This window comes from Choristoneura fumiferana, chromosome 2 (genome assembly GCF_025370935.1).
Source record: "Choristoneura fumiferana chromosome 2, NRCan_CFum_1, whole genome shotgun sequence".
NCBI classification, from domain to species: Eukaryota; Metazoa; Arthropoda; class Insecta; order Lepidoptera; family Tortricidae; genus Choristoneura; species Choristoneura fumiferana.
Genome location: NC_133473.1, coordinates 15,403,533 through 15,415,983, shown reverse-complemented (window position 1 = coordinate 15,415,983; position 12,451 = coordinate 15,403,533). Strand labels below are relative to the sequence as shown.

Here is a 12,451-nt window from a genome sequence, read left to right as displayed (position 1 = left end):
CGCGGCTATCCTATTGGATGAGTTTTACTCGCTCTGGTGGCGGCACACACTAATTCGATTCGGTATCAAACACATTAAACACAAGCAAAAACATATGCTACCGTGACGTATCTACTTTTACTGTATTATTTGGCTTTTTAATTTATCATGTAGTCGCTGTTCCCGCGGAGCCACCATATGGCAGGTACGTGCGCCGTATGGTAGAAACAGACTTTGCTGGGATTCGCTGCAATTTCACTGTCTACAATCTCAAACAATCTGGCATCTCGGATGCAAGAAGGAGGTTGTTACTAAAAATAAATCTCCAGTTGTTTTCCAGATGCTCTTATAATACAGTCAAAGGTTATCTCTCCAGCATATTCCGTCGCGTAAAGGTCTGTTTGTTAGTCAAGTTAATATACAAATAACAATGAGTTACATACCTAAACTAATAGCAGGACTCGCATAAGACGTTGAGATTATTATACGATTTTTTTAATCTTTGAACACGTGGATCGTAGATTTTGTGCGAGCGATGCGTTGAAAAAGTGCTTATTCAGTTTTGTTCGGTGTTCCCTAAAGGCGACGCGGTTTTTTGCCTGTTCCCATGAACCCTGGACAAAGGAACGACCTCGCTGAAAGACCGAGGAGATCCACGCAAGAATAAATATTGTACTACAATGGGGTAGCTTCTTTGACTTTACCTTCGTTGATAGTTTAAGTGGTTTTGATACTTTTTGCATTTAAAAGTATTATTTTTTTAATAATACTTTACTTGTTATTAGTTGTAAAGAACCCTTCATTGTGGAAGAGTTCAAACTTCCTCCTCGGGTTGAAATAATGTAATAATATATTTTTTAATGACGTATTACCCAGTTAATTGGTTACAAGTAACAGCTTCATTTGTCATCTAGTATAAGTAATGAACAGGAGTGCCACTAGATTATTGGTAGGACGAGGAGGAATTAGACGTCAAATAAAAAATACAAATATTTATTTTTACTGACTGTACTTTTTGCTGGCCGTACTTGCATTGTCATCTAAGTTAGGTACATTATGTATGTACACCAAATTTCAAGTCAATCCGAACACTTCACAGGGCAAGTTAACTGTAAAAATGCTTCTGAAATCTTGTTATTCCCATACTTTCAAAATAATTGTTGAATTGACTGAGAGATACCTATTTAACACCACGTATATATAGGTCTAGATGTTGATGAAATAATAAAAACTATTTAACATTTTTCTTAAAGTATCAAAATCAACAATTCGCACTACACTAGACAACAAAAGCCGTAGCGGGCCGTAACGGACTTTTTTCCGTGCCGATCAGGATCTCTTCCTCGTGGCATCGGCTCACTTTTGTCATGCTAAAAGAAGCTCTTTTCCCACGCATCACATGTGGCTTGAACTAATTTTTAGCTTCATTTAAATAATAGTCCTTTATTAAATAGCTCATTTGCAATTTTAAACCGACTAGAACAATTACGTAAACTCGATTGGCAGAAGAATACAATTTTGTATGACACTTTTTAGTATTCCGTACCTGAAATGGAAAAAACGGAACGCTAATAGGATCACTTTGTTGTCCGTTCGTCCGTCCGTCCGTCTGTCTGTCTGTCAACTCTATATCTAGGGAACATGTTGTTGTTAGGTGCCTTAACTGTAAAATTTATAGGGTACCTACTTACGGTTGTCCTAGAAACTTGAAATTTTGTATGAATGTATATAGCGCAATCAATAAGAAAAATATGAAAATCGTAATTTTTAATGACACACCATGAATACCATGAAACCACATTTTTTGCTTGGGAGAGGGGCTCTGCTAACACTAGATATTCATTAATACCTACCCACATATTTGTGCAGAACCCTCGGTGCGCGACTGTCACTTGACCGGTTCATTTTATTTAACGTTATTTTGTCTGTATAATCAGCAGTGGCAACAGAACTATGGCAATGACGCAATATAAATGAAGCACAGGGCTATTCATTTATTAATCAGCAACGCAATACACAGTTAATTTACAGCTCCCCAATAAGATTGAGACAGGCCTAACATTGATTATGTGTGTGGGCTTGTTGTTACGTAACAGTCGGTGTACCATCCTTACTTCCTTACTATTATAAAGGGGAAAGTGAGTTTGTTTGTTTGTTTGTTACGCTTTCACGCCGTAACTACTGCACCGATTCCTATGAAATTTTGCATACGTCATATTAGAGGTCCAGAATAAATAACAGGATATTTTTTATCCCGAAAAAAATTGCCATTCCCAAGGGATGAACAAAAGTTTGTTTTTGTATTCTAACCGCTGAGCTGACTCTCTACATAGACTATGAATGCACATTACACGAACGTTTTTTTAATAATGTGTTAAGAAGCATGCTTGCTTGCTTGCTGCACCATTTCTTGCATAATCACATGCTTGCTTACACGATTGCTTCCACGCTTGCTTGCATGATTGAATGCATGGTTGCTTGCATGCTTGCTTGCATGCTTGCTTGCATGCTTGCTTGCATGCTTGAATGCAGGCTTGAATGCATGTTTGCTTGCATGCTCGAATGCATGCTAGAATGCAGCTTTGAATGCATGCTTGCTTGCGTGCTCGAATGCATACTTGCTTGCACTATTCCTTGCATAATTACATGCTTCCTTACATGCTCACTTGCATGCTTGCTTGCATGCTAGAATGCAGCTTTGCATGTTGCTTGCATGCAATGCATTTGCTTGCATGCATCGAATGCATGATTGCTTGCCTTGCATGCATAATTACATGCTTGCTTGCATGCATGCTTGCATGCTTGCTTGCATGCTTGCTTACATGCTCACTTGCATGCTTGCTGGCTTGCTTGCTTGATTGCTTGTTTCTTTGAAATGTTAATGGTTAACGCGAGCGAAGCCGCGGGTAAAAGCTGGTAAAATATATGTAAAGAAAAATCAGCTGATAGACATTTTTTTCTGCTAACGAATTTTAATTCTTTGTTTTTCGCACAGAAACTAATTTATTAGTAACACTTAAATCTAAATAAAATAACTAATAAAATTATGTATGTTTTTCAACAATCACCAATGCCTCAAGAAGGGGTAGGTATATATATCAAATTATGCACTTAAAGTTTAAAAGAATATTAGATTTTTATCAAATCACTAAAATATTATGGCACAAAAGTAGAACCCAAAATCTATTACTCTCTTACTCTTACTCACATTTGTCTCAAACGAGCGAGATGGAAATATGATTTTAGGTTCTACTTCATTTATAAGATATATAAATATAATAATATAATTACCTAAGCCTAACCTAGCCTTAACCGATCTGTACCTATATATCAAATGATCAAAAACGTTGGTTAATAATTTCGCGGAAAATTATATTATATCAAATGGCCAGTACATATTTCGCCCTTTATTATTCTATCAGAAATTTATATAGGTATCTTGACAGTTTAACCAAATAAAAAAGAATTCTAAGCAAACAGAAAAAGAAATCATATTGTTGTCTTTTTCGTTCGTTTAAAACCTTGTAGTTTGTAAAAGCGTTCCTAACAACAGACATCAGTTCTCGAGTATTTAAGTACAGCAATAATCTAATGCCGATAACGCGGTACGTACTCGTACTGGCGGCAAACTTAACCCGAGAGATAAAGACTGGTTGGAGAAGACACTCGTAATCATGCAGACTAATAACCACTTGCCACTGGAGGGTTCTAAGTGGTACTGCTTTAAATGAACCTTGATCAATAACGTTGTATGTATATACATATTTTATGTACGTTAGTAAACTCTTTATTGTACAAAATAAATAAACAAACACAATTAACAAACGTTAAGACACATACATGTACACGAAATTATCTCTTTATGAGATATCAACCAGTCAATCTTCGACTGGATGAGAGGAGCATTCACTAAAGTAAAAAAAAAAGTAGTGGAAACTTCAATTGAAAATTAATTAATTAAAATCCATTTATTTCATGTTTCTTAGACACTTATGTTGTTAGTTTGACTTAATCTAAGTGTTAGTTATACATATATATTAAATCAATAAATAAAAAAAAAAAAAAACCTCATGGGACACTTCACACCAATTGACCTAGTCCCAAACTAAGCAAAGCTTGTACTATGGATACTAGGCAACGGATAAACATACTTATATAGATAAATACATACTTAAATACATATTGAACATCCAAGACCCGAGAACAAACATTCGTATTATTCATACAAATATCTGCCCGGCCGGGAATTGAACCCGGAACCTCAAGCTCACCACGTTATAACACTAGTGGGGGTATGTAGTGTAGTTTCCCACAATGTGTCATATAGGCACAGTACAGCCTGCCCGCGATCATTGACAGGATGACGTTGGGTCAATACATTGCTTCAAATCCATCCATGTACTTACTTACTTTACTAATATTGTAAGTGTGTTTGTATGTTTGTCCTTCTTTCACGCCGTAACGGAGCGACGGATCGATGTGATTTTTGGCATAGAGATAGTTTATAGGCCCGAGAGTGACATAGGCTACTTTTTACTAATGCACAGTTCCCGAGGGAACAGCGCGCGATAACCGAATACCACGCGGGCGGAGCCGCGGGCAAACGCTAGTATTTAATATAAATACGTAAATGTATAAAAGAAACCTAGAATGATGATCGTTTGTGTTATATTGTTTTATCAACTCCGTCGTAGTAGACTGCACAATTGAAAGCAGACCGGCACAAAAGAAAAGTATTGGGCAGAGGTTATTAAGAGTACTAGGCAAGTGGTAGAGTTGTTCCACCCTTAAGAAATTAAATACATTTTCCAGATCGATGTTTATTGTAGCGCGGGGCGACTTGACGTCATCTAAAATAAAAAGTTTTTTTTTTAATTAACCTTTCTTAAAGTGTCCAGTCATCAAACCGTGATGTTAAAAGGACTGATAAAGGACGTATAATTTCAAATACATACTCGTATCATTCTTAATCTCATTGCGACCTAATAATAATGTTTATATTTACGTACCAATGCCTCAATAAAATTATCACCCTGTGCTAATATTTGAGAGGCGTCTGTGTTATCATTGCTTAGTCGTAAATATTTTTAGCTATTTATATCATCATCCCAGCATGCTGGGCACAGGTCTCTTCTCAGAACGAGAGGGCTTGGACCGTAATTATTACGTCGGCCAAGTATGGATTGGAAGCTTCACACTCAAATCATTGAATTGCTTCGCAGGTTTGTAAAGGTTACCTCACGATGATTTCCTTCAACGTTAAGATCGTGATAAATTTAAAGTGTAATTGCATACATGAATTTTAAAAACTCAATGGTGTGAGCCCGTATTTGAACCCACGATCCTCTACTCGACAGGCCATGGTTCAAACCGTTAGGCCACCTCGGCTGTTTATATAGGTAGTCTTAAATGTCGCCACGAAGAATAAAATTGTATTCAGTTTTCGTGTCCGTAGCCAAGATCTTGATTAAGTGCGTTTGCAATATCAACTAAAGATAATTTACTTACGACTGTCAAGGAGAACGGAACTTAAATAATACTCGTAAGTCTGGATTAAAAAAACATTTACTGATTTTACACACTCTTGCTCATATGGACGTAAAACAACTAAGGAGAAATTTTGATAACTTAGTACAGTACAACCAGAATTACTTCTCGAACCACTGATGCTGGTGGAACAAGTTGGTGGTACTACGAGGAATAAGGGGAATGAATGTTAATGTCGCTCGGGATTCGTTGGTTTTGTTCATTTTCATGCAGAATAAAATGAGAAAGAAAAAGAATACTAATCTTTTGTTTCAAGTTCCGAATGAAATTAGCAAAATAGTTTAAATGTAAATTATGTCGACAAAATTTTGAACTTGCTTGTAAAAATAATATTACTATGTTACACATAATAATCAAAGTTGTCAGCGTCTTGGAGTTCACAATATCTGACACGTCACTCGCTCACGTGCATCAAAATCTATAATCACTAGAAACAGCCCCTGACGAATGGACCGGAAAATGTTTAAATGGAAGCCAAAATAGCGTGCAAGACGTTTACCCCGTAAAATATGACGATATTTTAATATAAAAAATTTGAGGTAAAATTAAAATTCCTGGATCCCGGAAATGTGGGAGCGTGCGGAACGAAGCAAGAAATAACCGCTATGATCCTTGTTTTCAAACTATGAAATTGTTTACGTTCCTTCTGTAAATAAACATTTCTTTTGGTATTTTTTTCGTAAGTGTGCAATAGATGAAACTGAGAAAGAAAATTGACGATTAAATTATGATATCCACGAGAAAAAAAGTCGCTCTACATACTTGCATTTATAGGGAGTTGGGATTCGTTTAAAGTAAAATTAACCAAAAAATCTCTTTGTCGTTTCGCACATAATTTCTTATTAATTATATGTTTTAACGGATGTTTATGTGAAGCAAATAAAAAGAAGCAGGCTCACTCTACATGAAAAGCGAGCTTTACTTAATTTTCGTACTTGTGTGATCTAGTAAAGTGTTTGTCAAAACTAACAATACGGGTACACGTTACGGTTACTGTTTTATAGATAATATATGTAAATCTAATAACAAAAACTTCCCGTCAGTAAAACTGAATTATTGTAAATAACTTTGCAACCCTTACCTAAAGTTTAGTGAAACTTAACCCGAAATGGTAATCTGCTCACGCCTTAGATTCCCATTTGAAACTGAAAACATTTCTAAAGTGGAACTTAGGGGTCCGCATAAATAATACAAAATGTAAAATACTGAAATATGTTTTAAGTTGCAAATATTTGCTCTAAGTTTATTAAATCATTGGAATTGGATAGAAAATAAAAAAATACCGATTAAACAAAATCAAAATTCAAAATCTGTAGTCAAGAAGACATTAATATTTAAGGCATATTGTATAACTTAACCAACAAAAAATTGGAAAACCCCCAACATTGTCACTTCAAAGTTTAATATCTCAAAAACGGCTGAACTGGTTTTGATAAAATATATTGAAGTACCATTGCTAGAAAACCTGCTTTCAAATAAAAAACCGCATTCAAATTGGTCCACCCGTTTAACAGCTACGGTGCTACAGACAGACACAAACTTATAACACCCCTCTTTTTGCGTCGGGGGTTAAAAATTAAATTAATCATTATATCCCGGACAGGGATGTTTGGAAATAATTTCGATCTGCATTGGCGATATCTTACTTCAAATAGCGAATCTACTGTATTGTAAATGTAGTTATGTTTGTCTTATTATTAATTGGATTCCCGTTTTGAACAGTTGCGGTTACTTAATGCATTATTACATGTAAGAAACTAAAAAAATAATACAAAATGGCGTTTCAAAATAGTGCAATTGTTGCCTATTTTTCTATCATTGAAAAAAAAAGTGCCTAAAGCTGTTATATTTTTTTTTATACCTACTCTTAACTAAAAAGAACCCTTCTTGGGTATAAGAATCACACCACTTTTTTGGGATAACGGCGGCGCATTACAATCACAATGGCGCTATCGGCTTACCGTTAACGGTCCCAGCCCGGAGTCATAACCTTCAGTTAAGGTTGCCGGTTAAATTTACTAACCGACAGTTAACATTAAACAATAGTTCCTCCTGTATCCTGTATTTTCTGAATAAAATAATAAATTGAATAATGTAATAAATAATGGTTTTAAATAATTAAATTTCCTTAAGAGGAAAATAAGACAAACGTTTCTAATATTTACATGAAAGGTGTAAATTTTTAATAATTTGAATTACGAAGTAACACATAAAAAACATAAAAAGTATAAACCTGAATAAAAAGGGTTCAATTTTGAACATTTTCGAAGTTTACCTATGTGTTTTTAAGCTATACGCCAAAATGGCCAGGAATACGGTATACCTAAGGATTTTTAAGAGAAATGTGGTAAATAATCGGTATAAATATCTTGGAGAAACTTGTTACAATAATTACGTAAGGTATTTAGGTATTTTCATTTGTAGCAAGCCGCTTAATCTTACCACACGTGACTTAATCGTGACAGGTTAATGACCACCAGAAGCAAAAAAATATTAAGTGTTTTATTTACTCAATATAACAGAGTCTGAATACGCGGAACCGTTAAGCATGAACCTAGTTTGATGAGGAGAATCAAGATATTTTTTTTGTCGCAAGACGGCTTAAATTATGTTCAATTCGTATTTTTACTGCAGCTTAACAGTGTGCCACTGGCCCTTGCGGCATTGATTCCAACGGCAAAGCGTTAAAGTAGGTCATTTACTGTCAAATTTGGGTGCATTAGCATAAGGGATGCTGCTCTCGAAGGGGTTAAACAAAAGGGTAGCGATCAATGGGCTCATTTAAGTAACGACCAAGAAAAGGATATCAGGATAAATAACAATCAGGCAAATGAATTAAAACATTTTATTGATAAAATTACTAATGACTAACATCACATTATTATCTTCGAAGGCACTACAATAAGCAGTTATAATAATTTGTATTATGATTAGGTGCCCTTGCTAACAATATTTAGAGATAAATCAAAGGTTACATTGAGAAATAAGTGTTATACATTTAATATCTCTTAATTACAATGCTTTTGAAATTGATCACTTACCTACTGATAACCGAGTTTTTATATTTGAAAACTGATTTGGAAGGTACTTTTGTATGTTTTATGTACGTTTCAAAACAGTTCACAACGAATTTAAACAGTACAACATAAAATTAAAACGCTAAACTAATCAAATACTTTGCTAATAATACCAGAGATCCCGTCGAAAGTAAGACAATGATTATTATAAGTATATCACGAACTTTAATTAAGTAAGATTGGAAGAAGCAATAAAAGGAAAGTTTTTGACTAACTACATAATATAAAAATACAAATCATAATATTGAAGTAGTTTTTAAATCAAAAACCCAGTGCACACCTTTAATGATGTAGCAAAGATATCCTATCAATCGAATGTCTGTTGACACTGTCTGACTAAAGCGAGCAAATAGCTAGATATTCTTGACTATTAAAACTAACATAAAGATAAAGAAATACGCGCGTGCTGGCTTCATTAAACCTACTGACCGTTACGGCGCACCTTGCGCCGGCAGCCAGCGACTTTGGCACCGACAGCTGTATGTTATCCACTTACTATTCATCACAATAAATATCTACTAGCTTCTAAATTAATTTAATGAGTTACACTTTCATTACTAATTCTTATTATGGCTAGGACGGGCCTGTCTCGTCTTCTCCTGCCACCACTTTAAAGTCTCCTCAAACTGTTCTCTGTCTTCAGGAGTCACGTGAATATCAGGAAGCTCCTGCTTCAGCTCGACATCATTAAACTGCGTATTTTCTAAAAATGCGTCTTCCTTAAATTTGTATTGTTCGTGTGCCATGATTAAATCGGGATTGATTGCTTCGAGAGGCAACTCGGTGTCATCACTAAAACTTCTCTGCATGTCATGGTGAATTGATGTTGCGTATTTCACTTCAAAGTCATTATCGTTTAATGGCACATCAGTTTCGCTGCAATAGTTTTGTTCAGGAATCACAGTGAATTGCTCAGCTGAGTTAGGAAATGGGAAATGCCCGTCCAGTATATGTGGACTCACATCTTCTTGTGCTATTAGGTCAGATGAAGGCGTCAAGGGCTGCCCAGTACAATCTTCTTCTTCGTACAAATGTGGAGTAGATACTAGTTGAAAGTTTTCTGTCGCTGGCAGTTCTATGTACTGCGGCTGAGGTAACTGATGTAAAGCTCCATCTAATTCATCTAAATCTTCATCCACTCCATCCTCATCAATAGTAGGAGAGTTCAGAGTAAAATAGCTTCTTTCCTGACTGTTATCTCGTGGTGATGATGATGCAGGTGAAGGAAAGGATTCCATGGACATACACGACGTGTTTTCTTTATCAGCATGACCGATGTTCAGCAAGCTTTCCAAGTTTCGTATGTATTCGACTGCCATTCGTAAAGTTTCCACCTTGCTTAGTTTTTTATTAGGTCCTCTGTTGGAATTGGCATTTTCGAATTCAGCAGCGACTTCTTCTGGTATGTGTCTTCGGAGAGCCGCAAATCCGTCGTTGACTTGGCGCACTCTATTCCGTTCCCGCGCATTCCGTCTCGCCACCGCAAGTGGTGTTGGCGAGCGCGCCAAGTCTTCCACAACATTTTCACGGACTCGCGGCCTCTTTGTCGGGATACTAGTGACCGTTGATTCTGTGCCACGCACTAAGGAAGTCACTGACACCGTCGGTGGTGATTGGGTCTTCTGCTTCTTCCGCACTATAATAATCTCGCGCCTAACGTTCTGATTGCCATTATTTATATTGACTGCGTTATTGACGGATTCTTGAAGCACTTGGGTTTTGCCGAGCGGCGAGTTTCGGAAGACCACGACACCGATTGAGCTCATTTTGTTGGATTGAGTAACATGTTATTATTGGTGTTTTGGTTGGTACCGTTAGGGGTAGCAGTAAAGGTAAGTTGGTTTAGATGGCGTCAGGGCGCCGGCCGCGGTGGGAATGGCGCGTGCCGCACGGGCGCACCTGGGGCGGGCCGCGGGGGGATCAACAGGGGTACTTACGTTTACTAGTTGCACACATGCCCTTTCAAAGGGCAGCATGGGGTAGCTCTACGGTTCAGAATATTTACGGATTTATGGCTGCGTCGTTCAGTGATTATAGGTTGCACCCACTGTCGTCGTTCCATGAAACAGTCAAGTAAAATGAAAAGAATGCCTATTTATTTTTTTAATATTGCTTTTATGTTTTAATCGTGTAATTCTAATTAACCAATGTGACTGAGTCTTGCGAGATAGGCCATCACGAAACGTTTTGTTTTATTTTTTCAAATGTAACTGACATGGAATGGAATTTGCTTCTATCCCTATGTAGTCTGTCTAGTACTTTCGGACAGATATTTATTTAGGACACTTCAAGATAAGAGTGAATAACTGAACCAGTGAGCTGCACCTTCGGCCTCATGTGTGCTTTTCATCTAGTCAGATATCTTATATGGATCAATATTGATTGATCTGACCTGGGTCAGTCTACTGCAAAAAAAGACGTCGAAATGCAAAAGGTGCATACTCACTTAGACGATTTTCGAAGATGGATTGCCCAAAAACGTATTGATATCATAAATCTCAATAGAACAAACATTGAACGGCAACGCTACCCAAAACGCGAGTAGCACTAAGCACAATAATTTTATGGGGTGTCCCACCCAGCGGTCACATGTGTGTGTTGTCACTCACACAGACGTTTACTGCGTTTGGATACACACACGCATTACACACACGCGCAGAGTGGAGCTAAAACCGTTCGCGTGCTTCAATGGCATTTTGAAAACGAAAGCGCTGGCGCAGAGGGTTGCTTTGGAGTTATGCGCGGATTTAGTTCATAGAGTTTTATTCAAATGTACATAATAATTTACAGTTGTATTTCTAATACACATGTTTGTGAAAATATACAAAAGTTTAAAAAACATTTGCTTAGACAATATAACATACTTACTAAGTATTTAGTAAATAGTCAGCAATAAAATCGAAAAAGAAACACCACTCAAAAACATTTGATATGTTGTTACAACTAAGAGTTGGGTGCTTTGTCCAATCAAATAATACTGCCGGTGATTATTGATTGTGTCAATAATAACAATACGGAAGTTAAGATACTTCAGATATTAGGAATTTGAATGAATGACTACAATGATACCTACGTTGATCATATAAACGCATATTATATATTTTGTGTTTATTGAAACTTCAGCATTTTTTATAAATTGCCATATTTAAAAAATCGTACGACAATTAAGTCTAGATTATACGTACATTTCATACGATAAACTCAAATAGCATTTAGAGCTACTTGTACCTATATAGGTACACTGCTATGTGTAAAACCTGTAACAATTAGTTATTTACTTAGAAATAGAAAAATAAGTTAGTAAATAATGTCATAAAATTAAACAAAACATTGTCAAATTAAATAAAATTACAAGTCATACCAGGAAATTAAAAACAAAAATCAAATAAATTAAACAAAAATTAATCAATATCCCTCCGCATCGTACTTGGACCAAACGTACCAATTATCCCAACTACGCATTGCCCATTGCATTAGAAATTAATAATATTCTAAAAGTTCCCGGCGCAGGGCTCCGCGCAAAGGCAACGCGTGAATTGCAACGGTATATTTGGGACTACTATTAAAAGTATCCCAACTAATTTAACTGAATTTAATGAAGAAAAACCAATTCATGAATGAATCTACAAATAATTATAAATGCGAAAGTTCCAGTCATTAATCCATGTGTGTAATGCTCTTACGTGGGAACTATGGCCCAATTCCTCTCGTTCTAAGAAAAGCCATGTGCCCTGCAGTAGGATAATAACAAAATCTAACAAATCAATAAATATGTAATCAAATCTTGGAAGGCAAACTTATACCTTTAAAATTTAGTCCGACTGACTTTTAAATTAATTTGCAATTTT

General features: G+C 36.1%; 1 protein-coding gene across 1 annotated transcript; it reads right to left on the bottom strand.

Moving 5' to 3' along the window:
• Positions 1 to 8,355: 8,355 nt before the first annotated feature.
• LOC141445554 (uncharacterized) lies at positions 8,356 to 10,467 on the bottom strand. The gene has a single exon (XM_074111391.1). The coding sequence runs from the start codon at positions 10,367 to 10,369 to the stop codon at positions 9,161 to 9,163; it is 1,209 nt and encodes a 402-aa protein (XP_073967492.1). The 5' UTR covers positions 10,370 to 10,467; the 3' UTR covers positions 8,356 to 9,160.
• Positions 10,468 to 12,451: the final 1,984 nt, after the last annotated feature.